General features: G+C 41.5%; 1 protein-coding gene and 1 long non-coding RNA gene across 7 annotated transcripts in view; one reads left to right on the forward strand and one right to left on the reverse strand.

Moving 5' to 3' along the window:
• Window positions 1-27,723, forward strand: part of LOC121709816 (protein unc-79 homolog) — a 311,977-nt gene that overhangs the window by 68,259 nt on the left and 215,995 nt on the right. For all 6 annotated transcript variants that reach the window (XM_042093431.1, XM_042093433.1, XM_042093432.1 and 3 more), the window contains exons 9-13: window positions 1,537-1,625; window positions 2,351-2,391; window positions 4,601-4,629; window positions 6,057-6,283; window positions 12,330-12,501. In XM_042093431.1, coding sequence (XP_041949365.1) covers window positions 1,537-1,625; window positions 2,351-2,391; window positions 4,601-4,629; window positions 6,057-6,283; window positions 12,330-12,501 — 558 coding nt within the window. The remainder of the gene's footprint in view (window positions 1-1,536; window positions 1,626-2,350; window positions 2,392-4,600; window positions 4,630-6,056; window positions 6,284-12,329; window positions 12,502-27,723) is intronic.
• On the reverse strand, window positions 2,917-27,057 carry LOC121709824. The gene is made up of 4 exons (XR_006032045.1): window positions 27,045-27,057; window positions 17,530-17,536; window positions 17,358-17,362; window positions 2,917-3,023 (listed from the first exon to the last, which is right to left on the reverse strand). It is a non-coding gene; the product is annotated as an uncharacterized LOC121709824 (long non-coding RNA).

Here is a 27,723-nt window from a genome sequence, read left to right on the forward strand (position 1 = left end):
TTTAATTGCATGGGAGGGAGGGGGACGGAGTAGCGAGCTAGCTCTCTGTTTTGTTTGAACATCAACAGAAGTGACATTTTTTTAATTTAAACTATCACAATATATGATTTGAAACTTATAAAACGTGTTTGTGTTGTTTGATTTGTGTGATAGTATCGCTGTAACTGTGGCTACAATTGAATTGGCAGCAAATACTGCCTGGCACCACAGAGACAATTTAATCTTTACATTTAAAGTAAAAATTCAGATTAGTCACGTTACAATGTAGTTAGAACTACTGCCGACATGAAGCAATATGCTGTTTCACCTTGTAGTGGTGCTCAATACAGCCCTCATAAGTGCTTAGCAGAAAATGTGCGCATGTCAGTGGCAGAATGCGTGTAAGGGTTGCTTACATAAGAAACTCACAGATTTTGGTGTGTCACTGCCTTCATGGTGCATAAATGACAGACATTAGTTAATGGAAAAAAAAATCACATAGATCTCCATGATTTTAAAGATGCCTCCAGAATGTAGCACTGTCGCTGCCTGGCTACTAACTGTTCTGCAGCAACTCAAGCTAGGTTGCATCAACTTTTTTTCATTTTTTATTTTGTACCGATAGCACTCGGTGACCTCGAGAAATAGGGATAGATGTGAAAAATGTGGAATTCTCTTTAAAGAGCAGAATGTGTAAAAAGGTAAAAAGCACCTTGTTATGTGCTTTTTTTAAACTTATGCACATGGGAGAATTTGCCCCTTAGTGCTTTTGGGGCAGTCGTGGCCTACTGGTTAGGGCTTCGGGCTTGTAACCGAAGGGTTGCAGTTCGATCACCAACCAGTAGGAAAAATGTGGGCGGGGGAAGTGGTTAAGCACTGCTCTCACATGCCAACATCCACGGCTGAAGTGCCCTTGAGCAAGGCACCTAACCCCTCACTGCTCCCCGAGCGCCGCTGTAGCAGGCAGCTCACTGCTCCCGGGTTAGTGTGTGCTTCAGCTCACTGTGTGTTCACTGTGTGCTGTTTGTGTTTCACTAATTCACGGATTGGGATAAATGCTAGAGAACAAATTTCCCTCACAGGATCAAAAGTGTATATGTACCTATACTTTTGATCACACCTTACCAATTGCTTTACCACACATGCAACACTGCACAAACACCCCTGGTATTGCCGTGAGATTCTATCCTCAAACTAGGGCCTATGTGATTATATTGTCGAAATAGGCTGGTGTGTCTTGAAATAGTGTCATGTATTGTGCCAATACATTCTTTGATGAATGATGCACTCTATATTAAGGATTATGTATGTGCATTCTGAACTGACTATTTAGGACAAAGAGGTATATTTAAATCAGTGACCATAAACCAGTAAGGTTTGTGTTAGTTAAAGACTGAGAGAGACACTATGCACTGTGTATCTGTACAAACACACAGCACCCCATTAAATTAAAGAGCAATGGCAGCGTGATTATAGTATGTGTATACTTTGTGCTGATTGACAGATGGCTCTTAAGATATTTTATTTGTGCTCAACTGCTTACTTTTCCTTCTTAAGATGTGCATTGACCCAACTCTCTCTGTGGCTCTTGGTGACAAGCCCCCTCCTTTGTATATATGTGAAGAGTGCAGTCAAAGGATTGCAGGGTAGGTCCATTTTAATATTACATGCAAATATTTGGCATGTGGATAGATTTTTAATGCTATAAATTATGTTTGCCATGTCATTTTTTTGTTTCTGGGGTATAAATATGTGAAAATCTAATTACCTTTACAGGCCAATTATGTTGGAATGACTAATCCGGCACTGTGGGCTGTAGCATGCTATGTAAAATTGCAAGTTTTTATGTATTGATTTTTGAAAATCTGAATCATGTTTATTTATCATAGCAGTACAGACAATATAGACAATATATTGGTACACTTTACTTGACAGTGTCGACATAAGAGTGACATGACACTGTCATGAACGTGTCATAAACATTTATAACATAACACTTCTGTTATTAAGTGCCATTCGGTTTTTGTCATAACAAGGTAGGTTAGGATTAGGGTTAGGGTTCATGCCTCATGACAGTGTCACCCTTATGTTGATACTGTCAAGTAAAGTGTTATACATAATATATTACAATATTACAATACATAATATATTACAATATTACAATATACATGGTTGCTGTAATTTTGATGAGAATGAGAATATGAGTAATTCAGACCTATTGTAAAAATCGGTAATTATGTGTGACTAATAATATAATTACGAAAATAATTGTGAAAAGATAAAAATGATGTATAGATACAGGTCTATTGTAACAACTTTAATATTAACACACTGTTGGAATGCTTTTTGAGCTGTATGCTCCTTTTTACAGAGACCATGCAGAGTGGCTTGTTGATGTGTTGCTACCACAAGGTCAGTGTAAACTCTGAACTCTAATTTTTTGATGTTATACAAAATGATATATGAAAATGTTTTGTTTTGTTCATTTATTAGCACCCCTAGTACAGATTTGCCATTTTATCTTAGTTTCACAATGAAGATAATCAGAAAAAAATCAACCTTGAAAGGAAGCAAATTTATATTAATTTAAATGATCATAAAGAGGGAAAATAGGAACATAAAATTGTCATACAAACATATATACTGTTTTCAGTTTCCTACCCGCAGATAGAAAGTTGCTAGGTCAGTAATCTCCTCCAGAGGGCTGCTCAGACCATGGCAGAAGTGTTGTTCGTCATGATATTAAGTTATGTGCAATCACAATGATTTTGGAAACAATATGTTAAGGTAAAGGGTGCCCTTAACCACCTCAGGGGAGACCTATAGTTTAGCTGTACTTGTCGCAAGCTAGCTAAAGTTTGTTGTCATAGCACAGTGGTTCTCAAACTTTTTCTGTCATTCCCCACTTTGGATGTGGGGAATTATCAAGCCCCATCTGACCCAATTACCCTGGCAAAATGGTAAAGTTAAAATATTATTATCACATTTGGTTCCACATTACATGTCCTGTTTCGGTCTGCTGGATCTGATGTTGTTTTAATTCACTAGTAGTGCAGTGCCCGTTCAAACATGCTATTCCTCTAGAAAACTTGTACAGTAGCCTAATTACATGCAAAGAACAGACAATTTCAATAATTAGCAACTTACTTTGCCTTTATAATCAACTATTTGTATTAACAACATTTTAAAAATATCTAAATACATTGAGTTAATTAAAATATAAAAAATATTTAAAATGTCAAATATTGAAACAATCATAATATCTAGGCTACATGTATTACTTCAGGCAGATGCAAAGCTATCTATTTGATTTTTTTTTTTTTTTTGCCCCAAGCTCAAAGCTCAAATTCAAAGAACTCCTCACATCTTAGCTGTGACAGGCACAAGTAAGCTACATTTCCAGCTTGTTTAAGACCCCCCTGAACGCTACGAGATAGGATACAGTAATACCTTTACTGTCTGTGAGGGGTTTATGCACCAAGATAACTCAATTAATTTAATTGTGTCTTGTAAAGGATGTCTGAAATAAATGTTTTAGAACTTAAATGTGATGTAAGAGTTACTCATCTTGTATTTGATTGGTTAGTGAAAACAAGCTGATACGCAGTAGGCTAATTGAGTTTGTTATTTAACATAGTAGCTAACCTCGGGATGAGCAGGAGACGGTCTACAAAAACAAGTAGTCTGGTTTTGTTCATCATGGTTTTTAGTAGACAAACTGATCAAACATTTCAGATATCCAACCAGTTCTAGCAGAGTGAATTGTGCAGTCTAGATGGCTGTGGTAGTGCTGCTAATGGGAAGTTTTATTTAGCCTAGTGTATAGGCTATCATTTAGTGTGCTGTGTAAGGCTTCATTTCCTTATCAAAAGTTAGGGGGGCGATTGCCGTCTCTTCAAAACTGGGGGTGTCATATCCCCCGTATCTCCCGTGCTGCCGGTGAGCCTGGTCATGACTCATGAGGTCATAGAGCAGCATAAAATCAATGGGCTTGTAGCCTACATTCATGTATTGCCCACTGTTAATGCAACCGCAATAGCACCCAAGCAACCATCTCAACCTCTTAGTAACCAACATGCATTTTATACAGTATAACAATTTATATAACATATTAACCATTATACAGTAATTACATTTGCAATACCCTACCTACCACAACTATAATGTCAACCTAGCAACCAACAACATTAACCTAGCAGCAAGCATAGCAACTGTTCTATTTAGCATAGCAACCACCATGTCTACCCAGCAACACCCTACCAACTAGCTCTGTGCTTGCATTATCTGTAACTATAACTGATATTTTACATAGCATTTTCTACATTTGCATGCACTGGCAATTCCTTGGAATGACATATCTAGTTAAAAATATGTATTGCTCTATCAGGATTTTTTTCTTCTCAGAATAAATCTTCTTTCCTTTAAGGTTGGATAATTTCTCCTCATTATTTTCATTGTGATAACTTTGGTTTTATCTTGTCAATGATTTTCTATACCTCTTTTTACCCATATGTTATCAGGGGTGCCAATAAAGGTGGATGACACTGTATATACATGAAACACCAAATATTGTAAACAATGCTGTATAAAGCTGCAAAATCTTATTATATTGTTCTTACAGCTGAGATATCGGCTATATGTCAAAAAAAGGTATGTTTCTCACTGAATGTTTTTTGTATGTGTTAAAGTAGAAGTTTGGTGGGATACTGACCTAAAGTGTGTTATGTTGGGTGTGCATTATCCCGAGTGTGAACTTTTGTCTCATAGCTCATCTCGGCTTGTCCCCTGCACTCTGAAATCTGGCGCAAGTTAGCCGATGCTACCAACAGGTTGTCGATGGGGGTGCCTTGGGCATCGGCCTAGCCATGCAAATGTTTTACACCATTTACGAGGCTCAAAGTAGATCCACACTTCGTTGATAGACTTCCGAGGGCCCTGACATTTAAAACGAGACATTGAGAACTTTGAAAAAGCAACTGGAATCTATGCATTTCCACGGAATTATTTTTGGAATCTGATCCCTTATCATACCTGTTCATTCGTACTCGTTGCTCGACTTATCGTGACTAAATTCAAGATGGCGGCGAACGGTAAACTTCCTGAAGGTACTGTCTGTATAAATCGTCTTGTAAATAAACTACCAGTGCTTTTTCAAAGTTCTCAATGTCAGGGCCCTCGGAAGTCTACCAATGAAGTGTGGAGCTACTTTGAGCCTCGTAAATGGTGTAAAACAGTGATTTATTTGCATGGCTAGGCTGATACCTGAGGCACCCCCATCGAAAACCTGTTGGTAGCATTAGCGCCAGATTTCGGAGTGCAGGGGACGAGCCGAGATGAGCTATGAGACAAAAGTTCACACTCTGTATCATGTTTCAACACACTTTAGGTCAATATCACACCGAACTTCTCCTTTAAACTGAGCAGACACTGCATTTTTTCCAGAGCATTCAGCATGGTACCTCACACTACATGTTTCAATCGGACGCGATTTTTGTGCTCACGTTGCACGTTTGGCGCCTGGCTTAGCTCCTGACATGCCAGAAATCCAATTAGATGGACCGTAGCTGGAGTAATTTTTTTCGTACATATTCTGATCATGTGTCGTGAGTGTACACCACAAATCAGACCGAAATTTGGCCTGATTCAAAAGTTTGTTGGAGCCAACTGATGGTTGGTCAGTGTCTGCTTGGTATTAGTTGTCAATCAGGGGATGAAGGGTCACTGCAATATTATCTCCACAACTACTAATATTTAATCACAGCCATCTGTTACATTATGTACAGAATATGCACTCAATTTGTCTAGATTTCTTTCATTTTCTTTTGCATTTTATCAGCAAAATGATCAATTAGTTTGTTTAGATATCATCAATGCCCTTTTGGATTTTAATTACCCTTAGCCTTACAAGTGTGGTAGTTAGGTAATTGCAATTAGGTAAGTGCAAGAGAATGATTTTATAAACATGAACACATTTATATCAAAGGCTGTGGTTTTAGAGCTGATCAGATTAAACCTGAATTGATTGTTCTCTTTTTTATCTTCCTCACATCTTCCATCCTCATTTTATCCCATTGCAGAACTGTAGTTCTCATGTGCGACGAGCAGTTGTCACTTGTTTCTCAGCCAGCTGCTGTGGACACCATGGCAACAGGCCTGTGCGCTATTGCAAGCGTTGCCATGTCAACCACCACAGTGAGGTGGGGGCCTCGACTGAAACTCATCTGTACCAGACATCCCCTCCCCCCATAAATACACGGGAGTGTGGTGCTGAAGAGTTGGTGTGCACTGTGGAGGCAGTTATAAGGTACCTCACTGACATATTAATCCAATCCAATCATGCCTGTTGTGGTATGTCTTGAGATACATAATGGACAAAACAACTCAGTTGATATAGAGAACAATAATGTGACAAATGATCATTTTCTTGATCAAGTTTCTGCTCCTCAAGTGCTCTTGCAGCACCAAGGCCAAAGTTAACTATACAGTAGTAGGCTATAAAAATGATCAAAGTTGTATTTACATGTAGCCTATTCACAGCAGTAGACCTGCATCACTGTATGAAACATTACAAAAACATGAAACATGCCATATTACATAGAACTGTAAATCATCTGATCATGTAATATTTACAGATATCTAGGCTATATTTAACATTTATTTTATATTTGGTCTGTTATGAAATCATGTATTGAACAATTTAAGCACTTAGCTTTAAGAAACTCAAATAGCCTAGATGCATGGTTAGCATTTTGTGATCATTAAGGCTACTTTAACAAACTCTTAGTCAGCTGAATATCCTTTGATTTTCATATTTACCGATATCTAGGTGATATTTGTAACATTTATTTTGTATTAATGAGTGAATTTGGACGCACTTTCTTTCTTGCCGTGCGCTGTCACTTTCTCCACTGCGTAAAAGGCTAAATTAATTTGCGCTGTGAATGCTAAGATTATTTTGACAGGTCATAGGCTAATAAAATACGCTATTAGTCGGACGCAAACCAGAATATTGAGAGAAGGGGGCACCAAGGCCACAGTGGCCTGTAAACCTCTGATTTTCAAAGGGGCATCATGGCCAACGCAAGGGGCAGCGACGGCCATGGCCGTCGTGGCCGCCGTGAAATTCCTACCCTGGTTACAAATATTCTGGTTGAATAGCCAATAGTGATATAATGGTTTGGTTAGCCAATCAGGAATTTAAGTTTACTATCTAATCACAGAGCCAGGAGACAAGCCATTGTAGTGGGGTACAAACATTAGGGTTGAAGCAGAGCAGTCAGTAATCAAGAATCAAGGATTTTTTTTACCAGCCCTTGGTAGGATTGGTCATGGATATTCCCATGGGTGTTGTTCAGCCATGGCTACAAGGCCGGCGGCCGAGTGGCGCAGGCAACAACAGCCGTGGGAATATCCATTACCAATCCCAAGATCACGAGTGCTATATTGCATTTATACAGCAATTCTACCACAAACTAAAATAACAAACAAGCATCTCGATGAAGATGCACTCTCATTGACTGTCTGTTCCTCTTCGTCATCCGACATTTCATATTAACTGAAAAGTTATTTTGGGGAAATCGATCTCCATTTTTTCTCCAATTGCCAAGGCTACTCGCTTTTTTAAATTATGAGAACTTAATTTTAATGTAATGGTTATTGCTACTGTAGAAAGATGCAACTGGAAAAGTGAAAACGTGGAAAGTCTCATAATTTACAATTAAAATAAATTTTAGTCGTATAACTGCTTAAATCCAGCTTGCTCCAAACAAATGAAAATGTGCAAATGCTGCAAGGCAATGATAGACAACCAGTGTGAAACAAGTAAGACTTAAAATATTTCAAAACTAAGACTAGGATTAATTTAAACCACATTAGTGCAACCCACCCTAAATGTTTCAAAACTTAGAAGCATAGAATGAAAGAAATGTAGGAGGGAGCTACGCCCATCAATGATTTAAAAATAGTCAGAAGTATTTTAAAATCAATTCTTTGCTTAACTGTGTGCCAGTGGAGTGATTTTAATACTGGAGTGTTGTGGTGAGATCTTTGTGTTCTGGTAAGTACTCTGGCTGCGTCATTTTGGATAAGCTAGAGTTTGTTTAGGGTCTGTTTTGTCAGTCCAGCAAAAAGTGTGTTACAATAGTCTGGATATAAAAGCATGAACCACCTTTTCAGAGTTTACTTGAGTTAAAAAGCATCTAACCTTAGATATATTTCTGAGATGATAAAACACAGTCTTGGAAATGTTCGATATGTGCTTCTGAAAGTTAAGATCATCTAAGATCACGCCTACATTTCTGACATTCTCACACGGTTTTATAGACAGGGGAGTTAGCAATGAAGGAAACTGATGCCTCAAGACTTTAGAACCTACTAAAATAATCTGTTTTATTATCATTAAGCTTTAAGAAGTTTTGGGCCATCCAGATTTTAAGAAATTATAAATGCATTGGATGAGGTCATTCACTGGACCATAATTATTTGAAGAAAACAGAAAAAATATAATTGCGTGTCTTTGGCATATGAATGATAAATAATATTGTACTGCTGAAAGATAAGCCCAAGTGGGAGCATATACAGATTGAAAAGCAGAGGACCAAGAATTGACCCCTGAGGTACCCCATATAAAATGTCAACTACATCGGATGTAAAATTGCCAATAGAGACTTAGGGCTCTATTTTGTTCAGAAACACAGCACAAAGCTTAAAGCTGCAGTTGGCAAGATTTTTTGGATCATATTCACTGTAACCGACACTATGCTCCAACATAAATCAGCCGGTTTTAGAAAAAAACCCCGCACTTCTACCTGCACTTAGAGCCTGTTATTTGTTTTGCAAAAATTCACAACTCCCGGTTCTTCTGGTCCAATCAGAGCAGGGCTGTGTGAGATCTGACAGTCTGGTGCAATCTGGTGCGCACTGACGAGCACAAACTCGATGAGAAGGTGCTCAGTGGTAGTGGGGGAAGAGCATGAGAGTTGTAAACATTAACATTTTTGGCCCCCTCAATCTGTCAGACTTGCCAACTGCAGCTTTAAGAAATGATTGATCAATCCTAAGAAATTATTCTTATTCTTAAATCTGAACATCAAGTCATAGAGGCACCTATCATGCCATCTCAGGATGTTTTTATTCTTGAATAAAATATATTTTTGAAAAGAACTAATAGGAACTAATAGGCTATTTGTCAGGCTTCATCACAGGGTTGTCAGGCCCCGTCACATACAGCAGTAATATAGGGCTGTGATGGAGCCTGTCAATAAGTCATTTTAATGGCCATTTATCGAATCCAGACTGTTTGCATGTAAGCAGGGATTTTAAGTAACATTTCAGACGTTTTAAATATACAATTCCATTCTTTTCTATGATATTTTAGTGTGACTAGACCTGACCCTTTAGCTTGTCCCCCTGAAATACAAAATTTTGTAAACATACAAAAGTAGTTTAAAATCAAATTATTTAATGAGAGGACTTATCCTTGATCAATTTCAGCATCACCTTGGTCAAATGATGTTACAGACTCGGAGGGCTGTATCATGATGGTCTAAAGCGCAGTCTAAAGTCTATAAACATGACAACGCAAAGCTTATTCCTATCGTAGACTCGAGTTTTTCGCCATGCCCGTCTCTTTTTTTGAGCAACGCACCAAGGGGTGTGGCAAATAACGACCTAAGGAGGGGTCTGGCGCATTGTCTTAAAATTGTTATCATACACTACCTAAAACGCATTACGCCACTGACCAAGAGAAACCTGGTCAGAAATGCATGGCGAGTTGTTTATATGTTATTTTAATAGCACATTATCAACAGTGATATGGGCGGGTGCACAACGCACCCTGCTTCTCTCATCCACAGGAACACGCACATCAATGCAAAACATTACAAATTACATGACTACAATGGGAAACATAATGATAATAAAGATATTACGAAATACATCTCACAATGACTAATTATTCACCATCATTTGCAAATTGATAATGACTGTTAAAAGTGATGAGGCAAGATGCACATATGGAGCATAGCAGAAGACACACTGTCACGAGATGTAAGCAGCAACTCCTCTGCAGGATACATGTCCTTAGGTTTTTTATTCAGTCATTCGAACATTATCGGGGTAAGTGTTGCTTTTTTCAGGCTATATTTTCGATGGTAACCTATTGTCAGTCAATAGTGAAAGTAACTGTGTATAACAGTTATCTTATGTTTTTTTCGCCCCGTTGAAATGAATGGCGGAATTTAAATTTTGATTATGACATCACAGCTCTCTAACTGCTAAAGGCTTGATTGCTTGCACCTGGCAGAGTTCTAAACCATCTGGCAGCTGTCTAATAGGAGCAGGGCTGGGCTGTCTGTGTCTGCCTTATTTCAAAAATAAGGTACCGTTGGAATCCTTGAATGAAGCCCAGTTCAATGCCTAGCCAGCACCAGTTGTAAAGGTCATGTCGCACTGTCCCATCTTTTTTTAAAGCCAATCCATGTCAAACAGATCTTTGTATATCCACAGTAGACCATGTACATGACCTGTAACAGGGTAGGAATTTCACGGCGGCCCCTTGCGTTGGCCGTGAGGCCCCTTTGAAAATCAGAGGTTTACAGGCCACGGTGGCCTTGGTGCCCCCTTCTTTCAATATTCTGCTTTGCGTCCAAATAATAGCGATTTTTATTTAGCCTGTGGCCTGTCAAAATAATCATAGCATTCACAGCGCAAATTAATTTAGTCATTTACGCAGTGGAGAAAGTGGCAGCGCAAGAAAGAAAGTGCGTCCAAATTCACCCATTCTCATGTTGAACTACTCGCGAAGTAGCCTATTCATCACACAGACACCACGTATCACCTGAAAGAGCTTTTTCTCAGCTTTTAAACGATGTTAGCCGATAATTGCTGTGTTGAACGGTTCGCGAGAAAAGTAAATAATATAATTCAATTTAATCATACATTCTACTGAAGGTGTTGCGTCCCATGATCTCCATACCCATTCATCTCGGTGTAATACTTTACGAACCCTTCTTTTAACACATGACAACCCAAATATCAGAATAAACAGGAGACCTTACCGAACACAAAGGTGTAAAGCAGTCCCCTGTACAGTTAGCCGTTCCAGAGTAATCTAGTTTTGAATTTGCAGTAAAGTTCGACATACATGGATGTCTCCAAATTTGGGCTTTAAGTTTTACAATGTGTTTAAATTGTTCCACATAATTTCATAACGGGCCAAATACAAAATAAATGTTACAAATATCGCCTATATATTGGTAAATCAGAGGACGGCTGACTAAGAGTTTGTAAAAGTAGCCTTAATGATCACAAAATGCTAAGCATGCATCTAGGCTATTTGAGTTTCTTAAAGCTGAGCTGTGCTTAAATTGTTCAATACATGATTTCATAACAGGCCAAATATAAAATAAATGTTATATATAGCCTAGATATCTGTAAATATTAGATAGTCAGATGATTTACAGTTCTATGTAATATGTCATATTGGATAATGCAGATAACTTTTGATCGGTGTGCCCGATTTTCAAAACAGAACAGAGGTCTGCGGGACGTAAAGGGAACCCTACACAATGTCGAGGAGGTGACATTCGCCAGGGGACCTTTAGGGGACGTCGCCAGGACTTTATTTTGTTTACTGGGTAGACTCCTATAGCTGTAATAGAGTCATGTCTTCAGGCTACCTGTGAAATGTATTGTTATTCCAGTAACATTAACATAACATGATAATTTTACGGAATACGTTAACACAATGCTCAAAATGAGTCTTTTTACTTTAAGAACATGCTTGAGTGATAACAGTTGATATTCCTGTGCAGATTAGCTTCCAGATTAACTTTTCCGTTTCCATTAATCCATTAAAACTTATTCTGCTATAGGTTGTTAGCTATAAATATAGCCCACCTGTGACTGATATCTACGGAGACACATGGAACCACTGCTGATAGCATAGCAACTTGATTTGTTTGTGGGACAAATGTCGTAACAGTCAGGCGGAGCTTCAAAAAAATCAAACAATCTTGATGGATATTAGTCTATACATGATTCACAGGTTGGAAAGGTCCATTGTCATGTAACTTGCTCTGAGTGCTTATTACCTTACCCTTCACATAAGGCCACAATGTTTTCATGGCGACACCATCCTGCTACACTGCTAGGCCCCCACATCGCTACTTGCAGCTATATTTCTTCCTCCTCCTCCTCCTCCTCCTCCTCCTCCTCCTCTTCATTTAATTATTATAAGAAGAAAGAGCAGAAGGAGGAGGTGGGATGCAGGTGTACGAGTAATCTTTTGCCCTCTAACTTTTGACTCAAAAAGTTAACTGTGGCTACCTGAATTTACCTATTGTTTGTAGCTTGCTGAAGGAGGCTGAAATTCATGCAGAGCAAAGAGAATTTGAGATGAACCGCAGGAGGCAGTTGGGACTATCGGCCTCCCATCACTCACTTGACAACACTGACTTTGACAATAAGGAGGATGACCAACATGATCAGAGACTACTCAGCCAGTTTGGCATCTGGTTTCTGGTGGGTGTTTTTTATCTTGCAATCAGACATCTTTTTATACACATTTTGTTTGTGTGTGTGTGTTTTTGTGTGTTTACACAACACATAATCTTGAGAGAAATATTGGGAGACAAATCAAAGTAAATATGTAAGCAATAACAAGGGCTCAACAAAGTTATGTGACCCATTTGTGCACACTGCCAGGAGGTTTGGATGTTACGAAAAAATGAAAAATGAAATAAATAAATACATATATATATATATATATATATATATATTGATGCTGTCAAAATGAACGTGTTAATCGCTGTGATTCATTTTGAAATAGATTACAAAACGCATTACAAAATATGAATGCTATTAAAGCATTGTGTTTACCTATTTCTTTTGTGGGGGCTGATGTCATGTAATGGAAGCCAATGGAATACAACGGTGCCTTGCTCAAGTTGTGTGATTGGGGTTGTGATTGAGGATGTGTGATTAATATAAGAAACATATATGGAAATCATGAAGGCAACAATGACAAGGTTCGAGGAGATTGCGGATTTATCCGGTTCCCACTACTGACCAGTTAAAATGTGAGAGCCAGGGCACTTTGGCATAGGCTACACTCACTGTGATTTGCAAAATGGACAAGAATATGAAAATTTGTCTTTGCCTTTGTGTAATGGAACTGGTGAGTCTTGAAGTCTTCAATAATTTGTTTACATGAAGCACATGAAATGCTGATTGAAATGCATTCCACTCAGCTAGCTAGGTGGCTACTGGCTACGAGTTTCATAATTCACTTTTAATTGCAAGCAGAACACTTCTAGCTAGCATCATGTCATTACATGCTTCTATTTCCAAAGGAATGAAAGCTGTTTATACCAACTTAATATCATGCTTATCATTACAGTGCATGAAAATACACTGTACTGTTCTTCCTAGGCTTTGTCTTCTTCTTCTTCTTCTTCTTTGTCTTCTTCTTCAGTTAATGCAGCTTCTTCTTCTTCTTCTTCTTTAGTTAATGCAGCTTCAACAGCTTAGCGTAGAAACTTCATTCAAACTATGTTACGTAGGTCTTAGGACATGTGGGCTCTGTATTTTTCATCTTTGCAACTTTTATACTTTTTAAACTATTAATTAAAAACAACTCACAATTTCCCCATAGACTTAACATTGGGCTAATGACATCACAATAGGGTCATTAAGCAATTAGAATCATGGGCTAGGTGGCCAGGCCACCTGCACCAACTGTCAGTTTCTCAGGCTTTAAGCATAAAATCTCATTCTCTTAAGACTACATACATATCCTGTTCAAAGGTTTTCCCTGCCCACAACTGTTTCAAAACTACAATAATTCACTGTTAAACAATTTAAACTACTCAACTACTTAACTGTTCTGCCATTCCAACTGTCAATTATTTTTTTGGTTGCCATGGCGCCGCAAATTTGTTTGTTTGTTAACTCAGTGTCCTGCTGTACAGGGAACTCTTACACTAGAGAAGAGCTCATAAACATTAGGGCTACGATCCCTGAGGACTTATTCCCTACCCTCACCTGTGGAATGATTCCTGACTTTGCGGTACAGCTGGCAGGATTCGAACTCCTTCGAGCGGACCGGGATTCTCACAACCGGCGCAATGTAATACAATGCATTTGTACAGATTCATGCCCCTTTCTAGGGGAAGAGACGTTAGCATTATATCATTGATTCCAATGGGAAAGACAGCTAGTAGACACACATTACTTCTAGTTATTAATTCACAGGACATTCAATCATTTTACTAACACAACCGTTATGAAGAAATATGTATATGTGACTGACAGATGTCGAACCTATGTACATTATCAATCTAATTAGTTTCCAATACCAATGTAAAACGTTAGCTTGCTGTGGAACTTCAGTATAACATAGCCAATTATCTCACCTAGTTGTAGGAAATATGTTTGTATTTCAAGTGAATTAAGGGTTGACTTATGTTTAGTTAACATTAGCTTGCCAAACTTAGTTATACAGTCAGCCACGGGCAGCTTGACTGTGACTACTCATTCATGACACTCCTATTAGTAAACTGGAAATAGCAAAAAATAGGAATGTAATGGTCACCTTAATCCCATGAACACACAGATGACCAACCTTATTTTGTGCCTTTTATTCACATTTGTTCAAAGATTTAGTAAGTACAAGCCCTTTTCGCTCCCCACTTCGATGCAGCTCCATAGGTTTCCATTCAATCGAAATGGTCATTTGTTCCTTCTGGTTGGTGTCTACGTTCCACTGCAAGCCATCTTAAAGGAGGCACAATGCAAACTCGCAGATCAGATACTATGTGTGGAACGATCTAACCCAGACTCCGTAGTCATTGTCTTAGGTGATTTCAACAAGGCAAACCTCAGCCATGAACTTCCTAAATATCGACAGTTCATTAAATGTCCGACCAGAGAGAATAGCACTTTAGATCACTGTTACACTACAGTAAGTAGTGCCTATCATGCCGTCCCTCGCGCAGCATTAGGATCTCGTTATGGTTCACTTGATCCCCGCATACAAGCAGAAACTAAAAATGTCTAAACCTGTTGTAAAAACAGGGAAGTGCAGGCAGTGGACAAATGAGGCTGTGGGAGCTCTGCAGGCATGTCTGGACTGCACTGACTGGGAGGTTTTTAAGACCGCCACCAATAGCCTGGATGAGTATACAGAGGCTGTCACATCATACATCAGTTTCTGTGAGGACAGCTGCATACCAACACACACCAGGGGGGGGTATAACAACGACAAACCCTGGTTTACTGATAGACTCTGAACCTCTTCTTCCTTTTCCATCCTTAACCCTTTAGGCGCCAGAGGTTTTTTTCCGAAACGATCAATTTTGACATCTTCATTTCAAAAGGCTATATCTTAAAAGTGATAAGAGATAGAGACTTTCTGTAAATTAGAGAAATATTAAGGATGACCCAAAATGTATGTAGAGATTAAATGTTTATATCTAATTTGCATATTATGACGTCATATGGTGGCGGCCATCTTGGATTATAGAATTTTCATGAAAAGTCGCATGTTTGAATGATAAAATGCACCACTTCTTTCCCCCAAAAATGTCCCTCACCTTCTGTATGCTATATTGCACAATACTGAATGCTCAGGTAAATAGTAAGTAGTGAACAAACTGTGTAAATCATTACTAATAAATGGCCGAAACAAACCAAATGCATGTAGCGGTAGACTGGCCTTTTGCTGTAGAGATTTTCCATTTACTACATACAGTAGGCACTCTGATTCCATGTATGGGGCACATATAGATTATTCAGATGACACACAAACACAAGTAGACAAGACCTGTTTAGTTCAAAAGCTCATTTGCCACGGCAAGGCACAGATCAGGAGTGAGATGACGAGACAAGACAAGAGACAATGTTAGTATTTTTTTTCTTTTTGTTGTTTTTGTTGATGTTTTTTTCTTAGCTGACAAAGACACACACATCAGAAGGACATGAACACACAAAAAGGAACACATAGTGTATGTCCTAAATGATCAGGGAAATAGATAGCAAATCAACAGTGTAAATCATTACTAATAAATGGCTGACATTTTTTTTTTTTTTTATGTAGCAGGCCTTTTGCTGTAGAGATAATGACTCCCTATCCCTATCCATACAGGGCCGGCATTCCCATCATCTTGTGATAGACTATGCATGACCTAATGTGTGTGTGTGTGTGTGTGTGTGGGAGAGGGAGAGGGCGTGTCACCACCTCCACCATGCGAGCAGCATGGCCAGATCTGCCTCGCGCGCGCCGAGTGGAGAGAATTTGCGCAGCTCGGACTAGGCCTACTGTCATTCTCATTGCGACTCCCCACACTGCCACTACGTTTCCCCCTAAATCGACCTCGTCTAACATACCCAGTCGCATTAGACAAAGGCTCCACCACGTTACTGTCGCCGCGATTGTGGAGAGGCAAAAGACAGAAGCTAGCGCTATTAGGCTACCTCCAGCCTTGTTCGCCACACCACTAACACCCTGCTAACTTCCCGATGAACACTCCGAACCCGTGAAACATTATTCCCACCAGTGACATTGGGCAAACGATTCAACGTTTGTGCTTGGTGTAAGCTAAACTATGGAGTAAACTCTCACTTTGTCCAGCTGCATCATTGAAGGCAGGGACGCATCTGGAGCCTCACTAAACGAATCACCGTCATTTCCTGAAGGCAGATATTCCCCTTCAGAATCAGGGTCCGCGAATAGAAGACCAAACACTTCATTTCAGGTAAACTTTTTTGATGCCATTAGACGATAATCTAATGCAAATACTCGCTAACGTTGACAATATCGCTCTGACTAAGTGGCTCACACGCACACTAGCTCCGGTATTGCACGCACTGATTCAATGCGCTGTAGCTCAAAAAATTTGTTTAAACCATGACCTTTTTCGGACTCGGGGATGACGTATGACATGTCTGCCACCTAGTGGAGGGGATGTCGAACGAAATATGACACCCTATTTGACTAAATCGGCCGTTTTATTCAGTACCGCATCTTGTCGAGTAAACTCGACAGTGGCGCCTAGAGGGTTAATCTTCTGAGTGGAGTCAAACAGGTTCAAAACAGCGAAGTATAGGTTCAACAAGGCTTTGAGAGAGGCTAAACAGTTGTACTGTAAGAAATTACAACAGCAGTTCTCAGCCAATGACTCTGCATCTGTCTGGAGAGGGCTCAGGCAGCTTACCAGCCCTTTCAACCTAAAGCCCCCAATACCACAAACAATTTACAACTTGCCAACAGCTTGAAAAACTTCTACTGTCATTTTGACAGACAATGGGACAGTCCTCTACCATCCTCTACCATCAACCCCCCTGTTGTCCATTACCTCAGATGTCCCTCCCCCCATCACTATGACTCCTCTCTCCATATTAGAGAGAGATGTAAACAGTGTTTTTAAAAAGCAGAACCCCCGTAAAGCAGTGGGACCGGACTTTGTATCTCCACCCTGGAGCACTGTGTTGATCAGCTGTCTCTTGTGTTTACCGACATATTCAACACCTCGTTGGAGCCTTGTCACGTACCAGTCTGCTCCAAGGCCTCCACCATCATCCCTGTCCCAAACAAAATCAAAGATCCCAGGCCTCAATGACTACAGACCTGTGGCCTTGACCTCTGTGGTCATGAAGTCATTTCAACACTGTCATCCCAGCTAGGTTGCAGGACACTCTCTCCCATCTGAATGTGCCTGATCCCACCTGCAGGTGGATCATTGACTTCCCATTTCTCCCCTGCTCTTCTCCCTGTACACCAACCACTGCACCTCCAGTCACAAGTCTGTCAAGCTCCTAAAGTTTGCGGATGACACCAGCCTCATTGGACTCATCTCTGGAGGAGATGAGTCTGCCTACAGGAGAGAGATTGACAGTCTGTTAACCTGGTGCAGCTGGTGACAACAATCTAGAGCTGAATGCTGCAAAAACTGTGGAGATAGTTGTGGACTTCAGGAGGAATCCAGCCTCACTAGCCCCCATCCTGGGAAACATCATCTCACATGATCTGAAGTGGGAGCATAACATCAGCTCCCTCATCAAAAAAGCACACATAAGGATGTACTTCTTGCGGCAGTTGAGGAAGTTCAACCTGCCAAAGTCGATGTTGGTACACTTCTACTCTACCATCATAGAATCCATCCTCACTTCCTCCATCTCCATCTGGTATGCTGCTGCCACTGCCAAGGACAAAGGAGGACTTCAGCGCATTATTTGCTCTGCTGAGAGAGGGATTGGCTGCAGCCTGCCTTCTCTCCAAAGTCTGTACACATCCAGGACCCTGAGGCGGGCAGGATAGCTGCAGACCCCTCCAACCCCAGACACAGTCTTTTTGAGTCACTCCCCTCTGGCAGGAGGCTGCGGTCCACCATGACCAGGACCTCATGCCACAAAAACAGTTTCTTCCCCTCTGCAATTGGTCTCTTCAACAAAACGTAGCCCCCCTTTCTGCATAGTATTTCTGTTACTGCATCTGCACTTTGTCATATTTGTATATATGTATAGGCCTATATTATAATATATCATATTGGTAACACTTTTTATATTAAGACACGCATATTCACCATTAATTAACTGCTTACTAACATGTATATTAGTAGCATACTAGCCATTTGTTAGTCATTATAAGTCACTAATTAATACCTTATTCTGCCAGATCTTATTCTAACCTTACTACACCCTTAATTAAGAATTTCCCCTATGTAAGCTCCTAATTACCCCTTATTCATAGTTATTAAGTAAGTTGTTGCATATGAATTATGACCTAAATATGCATGGCCTAGCATGGAGCGTCAAGCATCTGCATGATGTCTGTGGCGGTGGATGGCCCTTTGAAGATGGTGGTGTGCCTCGCCCCAAACACGCTCACTCTCTCGGAACCAGGAGTCAACTGCTGGAACATCAGATGGTTCGCCTGACCAAGGGAATAATGGGGGTTGATGGCCGAGTATACACTGAAATGGTGTCAGACCCGTGGTTGGCTGCCGCAGGGAGTTCTGCGCATACTCCCAGGGAAGGAACTTGCTCCAGGAATTCTGATGGCGAAAAACGACTGATTTCCTGAATCTTTCGTTCAGTCTGCCCATTGGTTTCAGGGTGATAACCAGATGTTAAGCTAACCGTTACCCCCATCAGACGGAGAAAGGTCCACCAGAAATGTGAGATGAACTGTGGTCCTCTATCAGACACAACGTCTTCAGGAATTCCAAAATTACGGAAGATGTGGGTGAACAGAGCATCAGCAGTGTCTGAAGCAGTTGGAAGCCCTCTTAGAGGTAGTAATTTGCAGGCCTTGTAGAATCGATCCATGACTACAAGGATGGAGGTGTTCCGACTCCCAGGTGTCACCAAGGTCTTCTGGGCACGGGCAGGGGTATCAATTTCCCAGCCAGGAGATGGCGAGGGGTCTTAGCCATAGCACAGTAAGGGCAACCGGCCACGTATCTCTGGACATCACCAGCCATTCCTGGCCACCAGAAGCGATCCTGGAGGAGAGAGAGAGTAGCTTGGTTTCCTGGATGCCCAGTTCCCAGTGAGGAGTGTGTTGTTGTGGAGGAGGTGGGTGGAACATAGGTGCGATCTGCTGGAGTGTTCGGTGGTGCTGGGTTTGTTGTAGTGGCATTAGCCAGCTGTTCCTCCCAATTCCACTGGATGGGGCTCACAATTACACCTGCTGGTAGAATCGTTTCCTGGGGCTCGTTGGTTCCGCAGGGGTGGTGGACACGAGAGAGGGCATCGGCTCAACAGTTGTGAGATCCTGGCCTGTAACTGATCTTAAAATTGAAGCGAGTAAAAAAGAGTGCCCACCTGGCCTGCCGTGGAATCGTTTAACTTCCCGAAGGTACTGGAGGTTCTTATGATCGGTGAGTACGAGGAAGGGTGCTTGGCTCCCTCCAGCCAGTGACGCCACTCCTCCAGGGCAAGCTTGATGGCCAACAACTCACGGTTGCCGATTATTGCATTAATGCATTCGGCCGGGCACAGCTTCCTAGAGAAGTAGGCACATGGATGGAGGCGTGGTGGCTGTCCAGATGCTGAGACAAGACAGCACCGACTCCGGTGGTGGATGCATCGACCTCCACCACAAACTCATGGTCAGGATTGGGTTGGTGGAGAACTGGTGCTGAGGTGAAGGCGTCCTTAAGGTCCCGGAATGCCTGGGAAGCTTCGGGGTTCCACTGGAGGGTCTTGGCTTTCTTTCGGAGTAGAGAGGTGAGTGGTGCAGAAATGCTCCAGTGCGGCTAGGACTAGTGGCAAAGGGTACCGGAACTTGACTGTGATCTTGTTTAGAGCACGGCCTAAGGCCTCCATCTTTCTTGGCCACAAAAAAGAATGAGGATGCTACAGGGGACTTGGAGGGCTGGATATAGCCTAGTTTGAGGGCCTCAGTGATATCATTCATGAATTCCTGTTCAGGCAGGGAAAGTGGATAAACCTTCCCCCATGGGAGAGGCTGACCCGGGATGAGGTCAATCGCGCAATCCCAGGTTCGGTGTGGAGGGAGTTGAGATGCACGTTGAGGGCAGAAGACATCCTCGTAGGCGGCGTAGGCAGGAGGGCTTGTGACGGGGCAACCCTGCACAGGACTCTCGACAGTAGTGGCATTAAGGGCTAGCTTAGGGTTCTTGGCGTAGTGGGAGCTGCGGAAAACAGTGGTCATGACAACCCTCTCCCCACTGCAATATCTCACCCGTGGACCAGGCAATAGCAGGCTGATGTTGAATTAACCATGGCGGCCCTGGATTACATCAGCAGTAGAGTCATCAAGAACAAAGAAGGAGATCCGTTCTACATGAAGACTCCCTACTTGCATGTTTAGACACCTTGTCTGATACTGAACCCGCTTGCGGCTTAAAGGCTTACCCACTATGGAGTGGACGTGGAAAGTTTTTGGCACAGCGGGTCCTCACAGAAGATCAATCTAAAATGAACAGGGTAAATGAGAAGCATCCAAAAACACACCGAAGATCCAGAAACAGCATAAACGGAAATCCAAGGAGAGTCCTTAACGTATGTTAAGCACAGAGGACACTGACTTATCTGAGGGAGAGAAAAGTCCGGGATCAAGGGCAGAGAGTACTGGTGTGACAGCCAAGGGTACCGATCTAAGTCTCTGGTAACAGCGACGAGGACAGACAGGCAGCACAGGTCTCAGCTGCTTAAAAAGAGTTTGAGTGTGATTACCCACAGGTGTGGGTAATCAGTATTCAGGGGAGAATGAATGAGTGGCTGCCGGCGATTGAGAAGTGGGTGTGGCTGAGGCAGAACCTGGCATGGCTGTGACAATATTGCTCAAATGACTGAATAAAACAACATTTATCCTGCAGAGGAGTTGCTTATATCTTGTGCGTCTTCAGCTGTGCTCCATACGTGTCTCTCGCCTCTCCCCTAATCACTTTTAACCGTCATTACCAATTTGCAAATGATGGTGATTAACTACTCATCATGAGATGTACAGTATTTCATAATATCTTTATTCTAATTATGGTTCCCAATGTAATCGTAAATCAATTTGTAATGTTTTGCATGGACGTGCGCTGGTGTGCGTTCATGGATGATAGAAGGATGGTGCGTGCACCCGCCAATATGACTGTTGACAATGCACTCTTAAAATAACATATAAACAACTCACCATAGACTTCTGACCAGGTGTACAATTTTTAGATAATGCGCTAAGCCACTCCCTAAGTTGTTAATTGCCACACCCCTGGGCGCATTGTTTAAAAAATAAACGTGCAAAATAACTAAATACACTTTGCGCCGGGTGGAAAACGAGTTTTACGCCATGTGCCATGGTGCAAAATATGGCCCGAATAGTTTAAATAGTTAAATCATTTAATAGGGATTTATTGTACTGAGGACTTTTATTTTGAAACAGTTGTGGGCAGAGGAAACAGTTGGCGGGAGTCATAGTTGATGACAACTGACAGTTGGAATGGCTGACCAGTTAAACAGTTGAGTAGTTTAAATAGTTAAATTATTGGGGGCCAAGCAGCGAAGCTGCGCGGCAACCCATAGTGTTTGTACCTTTTCTTATTGGGGGCCAAGCAGCGAAGCTGCGCGGCAACCCATAGTTTTTGTACCTTTTCTTATTGGGGGCCAAGCAGCGAAGCTGCGCGGCAACCCATAGTTTTTGTACCTTTTCTTATTGGGGGCCAAGCAGCGAAGCTGCGCGGCAACCCATAGTGTTTGTACCTTTTCTTATTATAATTCTTCTCCAGTGGATGTCTATGGCAGCCCATAGAACCGTACAGTAAAAAGTTGTGAAATTTGGCACATTGATTCCATACATTCCCATATTCCATTTCACAAATTTTCAAGTCTGAACCCCAGGCAGTCTAGCGCCACCAATGGGTCAAAGTTGACGTTGCATCCATGCACTTAACTTTTTAACCGTATGTCCAATTTTGAACATCGATATATAGTTGGAACCCCTTGACGCACCTGAGTTCAACGACTCCTATTACGTTACTTTCCGCCATATTGGACCTCCGCCATATTGGATTTCATCAAAAACACTTAAAAGTTTTCACAGGTCACAAACTTCATTCAATTTTCACGAAACTTGACACAGATGTATCAAAACCAAACTCACTACATGTGCTCAGGACCCAATTAGGAGGAGGCTCAATAAATTTGATGACTTTTGACCTACAGGTGGCGCTATAATTAACAAAAGTACATTTTGGCCTCTATGGGGTGATGTGTTTGAAATTAAAACATATTAGTTATCTCTGTTACGACTTTGGGAGGGCCTTAGGCTGACACATCAACGTTTGACATTAACATAATTGATTGGACCGCCATATTGGATTTCATCAAAAACCTTTAAAAGTTTTCACAGGTCACAAATTTCATCCAATTTTCACGAAACTTGGCACAGATGATCTTCAGACCAAGCCTCACAAACGCATAGCTTTTTGGACCTTTATTCAAAACAGGTCAGCTGTGACGACCAATCGAAATTGGCGGTGAAGCCTCCAAACAGGAAGTGAAATGTTATCTCCGCCAAGCTTTCACGTATCAAAACCAAACTCGGTACATGGGCTCAGGACCCAATTAGGAGAAGGCTCAATAAATTTGACCACTATGGGGGCGCTATAATCACAGGAAGTAGGCTCATATCTCAGCAACACTTTCACATATCAAAACCAAACTTGGTATATGGACTTGGAACCCCTCCCTGGGGACACACAATCAATTTGGTGACCTTCGACCACTAGGGGGGCGCTAGAGTTACAGGAAGTTAGCTCCTATCTCAGCAACGCTTTCACGTACCAAAACCAAACTTGGTACATGGACTTGGGACCCCATCCTGAGGACACACAATACATTTGGTGTACTTTGACCACTAGGGGCGCTATAATTAGCAATACTTTCTCATATCAACCTCAAACTTGGTATGTGGACTCGTGGTCACAACCTGAGGACGCACAATGAATCTGGTGACTTTTGACCACTAGGGGTGCTATAATTAGCAAGACCTTCTTGTATCAACACCAAACTTGGTATGTGGAATCATGAACACATCCTGAATAGCTACAATACATTTGGTGTCTTTTGATCACTAGGGAGAACTATGACATGAATTAGGCTCATATCTTACTAACGCTTTCATGGATTGAAACCAAACTTTGTACATGGACTCAAGACCCAATCCCAATCCAGTCCAATTCAATCCAATCCAATCAACAATAACTTGAAGTAGGCTCATATCTCAGCAATCGCAATCCAATCCAATCCAGTCAATTCCAATCCAATCCAGTCCTGTCCAATTCAGTCCTGTCCAATCCCAATCCAGTCCAATTCAATCCAATCCAATCCAATCCAATAGACAATCACATGAAGTAGGCTCATATCTCAGCAATCCCAATCCAGTCCAATCAAATCCAATCCAGTCCAATCCAATCCAGTCCAGTCCAGTCCAGTACAATCCAATCCAGTCCAAATCCCAATCCAGTCCAATTAAATCCAATCCAATCAACAATCACATGAAGTAGACTCATGTCTCTGCAATCCCAATCCCAATACAGTCCAGTCTAGTCCAGTCCAGTCCAGTCCAATCCAATCCAATCCAATCAAGTCCAGTCTAGTCCATGCAATGACATTCACCACAATTATCTACTGGAAAAAGTTTGCGTTTAGGTTGCACATCTCCTGTCAATACGCCCGCCCATCCACCATCGCCTGGCTCGATTGTAATCCATCCGTGGCCTACTGGTTAGGGAATCGGACTTGTGGATGCCGAAAGGTGGCCGGTTCAGTCCCTGACTGCCTGGTAGAAAAAATGTGGGTGGGGAGTGATTTTAAACAGCTCTCCCACATCCACGGATGAGGTGCCCTTGAGCAAGGCACCTAACCACCAACTGCTCCCCGGGTGCCGGATAAAGGGCTGCCCACTGCTCCGGGTGTGTAGGTGCTCCTAGTGTGTGTGGGCTCCCAACTCACAGCTCCAAGTGTGTGTGTGAATGTGTGCACACTAACACCAGATGGGTAAAATGCAAAGAACAAGTTTCCTCGCAGGACAACCCCCTTCCCCCTTAATTGTCTGCCTGAGTGTGTGACATAGTGTTTGTTACATCTTTGAATGCAGGGAAAGCATTTCCAGTTGTTTAAGTACAGTGGGCAGTGCTTCGAATTGGCCAGCTTCACTCGCGGTCCGCGCGTGGGATCACGCGGTATCACGCGACTTTAATTTGTATTTTTCCAGTGAGACGCTGCAACAACCCAAACAACCGGTAGATGGCTCAAGTGAGCAGGGTGTCTCGTAAAAAGAAATGGAGCCTGGAAAACCCTACACAGACTTCACTACAGACTTTAGCAGACTGGTTTAGAAATAATGTAATAGCCAGAAATATGCCTGCCCTAATAAAGAAATATTTGGTTAACTGCGATTGAATCCCGTTTGCAGCCGTAGAGACGCAGGACAAATTAAACATTCTGGTTTTCTTCGAGTGCAACGATGATAGACAGACATCATTTGGACAAAATATAGAGTATTAACCTCCGTTGCTCAGCCAAATGCCTTCCTGTTACGTCCTGTTATCACGGAGTTAGGCCTACAGGCGATAAACGATTTTTGATGGTCACAAGTTTACTTCATTAGGGACTGTTCGTTATTTATTTAAGGGGCTACCGGAGGAGTTTGGGGAGCATTAGTCCAAAAAGACGTGACCCTCCCTCGCCAGCAATACTTTTTTCTATGACCCTCCAAAGTGATTATGAAAAAATCACTGTCAACTTTTTCCGGGTTTATCGCCTACTGTATTTTAACGTTTTCACATATTTGGCCATAAGCCGTTTATCATGGGCTATCACGAAACCAAACTACAAAGGCGAACACTTTAACAGGGGGAATTAATTAGGCATGAATCATGCTGAACGCTATTTCGCTACCTTAAAATAATAAGGTTCTATCTGCGTTTTGAGTAGGTACAACCGGGACGATTGAAACGAGGACGAATGAAACATTCCGGTTTTCTCCGAGTGCAACGATGATGGACAGTCATCATTTGGACAAAACATGGAGCATATTAACCTCCGTTGCTCAGCCAAATGCCTTCCTGTTACGTCCTGGTATCACGGAGTTACGAGCGATAAACGATTTTTGATGGTCACAAGTTTACTTCATTAGCGGTTTATTTTTTTGGATTATTAAAGAGTGTTTTTCATTTAAAGGTTTGACTTCGTGCTTATTCAGTAGAGCATTTAGTGCTCTCCCCAATCCCAGACGTTCACATTGCATGTTTGTTTGTAATGGATGCAACCGCGAGATAGGCTATGCGTTTGACAATAAGTTGTTAACAGAACCAAGACATATAGCCCAGCAGCAATCTAGGGACTGATCGTTATTTATTGAAGGGACCACCGGAGGAATTTTGAGTGCTTCAGTTGGAAGTTGCATGACCCTCTCTTGCCTGCTAGAAATTGTTCAATGACCCTCCGACAGAATTGTTAAAAAAAGACATGACCCTCCCCTGCCAATTGTCTTCCGCCCGCGCCACAGCCACACACTTTGTGATAACATTCTTAAATCAATCTTTCCCGTGAGCTTGCATGCTACCAGTCCTTCCTTTTCAAATGTGTTGCGCCTGTTTGCACAATTTCACAAATAATCATATGTGATTAATAGTATGACAAATAATCCCTGTGCACGGGGACCGAAACAATGCATGCCAACTTTTTCCGTGTTTATCACGTATTTTAACTTTCCCCGCTGTCTTGCCGTTTTAATGTTTTCCCGTAGAATATCCCATATTTTAACACTCTCATAACAGCCCTGCCATTGGGCCTGTCTCTGTGTTGCCCTGTTGCTACCCCTTGCCCTTCCAACGAAGCAGATGTCTTCAAATCATCGTTTTCCTTGCTTGAAGGCGAACTTAGAGTGATGTTAACCTATTTAAGTTTAACGGCGCGATTGCCGTGAGCACGATTCATTGACGCTTGCATGTTCGGCCTTATGTCTACGTGCTCACCTGAGGCTACTCCGCTGCAAGAGAAATAATTTCCCCTCTTTGTATGTTCACTGCAAGTTGGCCTACCATAACTTACCAACTCTGCACTGTAGACTGGCTATTTATATTTTTCTGTGAAATAAGCAAATGTATTTGTTCAACTTTATGAAGCAGAATTACGCATAAGGTAGGCCTACTTGGAACATAATTAAAATAATAATAAAGCTTCCAATCGCGAGGAAGCAATTTTGCATTGTAGGCATAACTAACATGCAATAACGCCGCCAACAACAACCAAAACTAGGCTAATCATTGTCAACATGTAAATTAAATGTAACATTATTGTGAATCAAATTAAAATGTTCTCTTTTGCAAACGTAGGCATAGTAACAGAATAATTTAATAATGTTACAAGATACTACATCAATCCGTATGTTTCATTGGGCTACTAGGCTATTTGTTTTGCCTTGATTCATTTAGGCTAGGCCTTTTTATTCAGGGGCCATATTCACAAAGAATTTTAAGGCTAAAAGTAGCTCCTAACTGGCGAATTTAGGAGCAACTCCTAAAAATAATGGGCGTGTCACTCCTAACTTTAGGACTCTTAATTTTTTCACAAAAAGTAATTCACGAAACATTTTAGACCTAAAAGTAGCACCTAAGTCTGGGACAGCTTAAGTCGAGAGGACTCCTAACTCACTAAGACCTATTCATAAACAGCTTTTTTGTGGCATTTTACGTTGCGATGTTTTGAAATAGCCTATGCGCAACAGGAGCTTCCAATCGCGAGGGAACAATTTTGCATTCATAAAAGGGATGCAATAACGCCACCTACAACAACACAAACTACTCATTGTTAACATGTAAATGAAATGTAACGTTTCATTGTGAATCAAATTAAAATGTTCTCCTCTTTGCAAACGTAGCCTAGGAATATGGTGACAGATTAATGTAATAATGTTGCAAAGGTAGTCTACTGCATCAATCCATAGGCCTATGTTTCATTAGGCTACTAAGCTATTTGTTTTGCCTTACTCTTTATTCATTTAGGCTAGGCCTTTTTATTCAGTTATTAATCATCTTCCGTCCTTCGCACTACTTGTGTAGCGCACGCATTCTCCGACCTGTCACCTGTCAGTCATCATCGGAAGAGAGGTGTTTGGAATTCCCGCGTTACAATCGTCAGCCAATCAAGGTGGTCACTTCAGTCAAGCTCGTGCATGAGTAATGACGTCATCCATAGCCACGAAGACTCACTCCTAGTTTAGGAGTT

Source organism: Alosa sapidissima, chromosome 5 (assembly GCF_018492685.1).
Source record: "Alosa sapidissima isolate fAloSap1 chromosome 5, fAloSap1.pri, whole genome shotgun sequence".
Lineage (NCBI taxonomy): Eukaryota > Metazoa > Chordata > Actinopteri > Clupeiformes > Clupeidae > Alosa > Alosa sapidissima.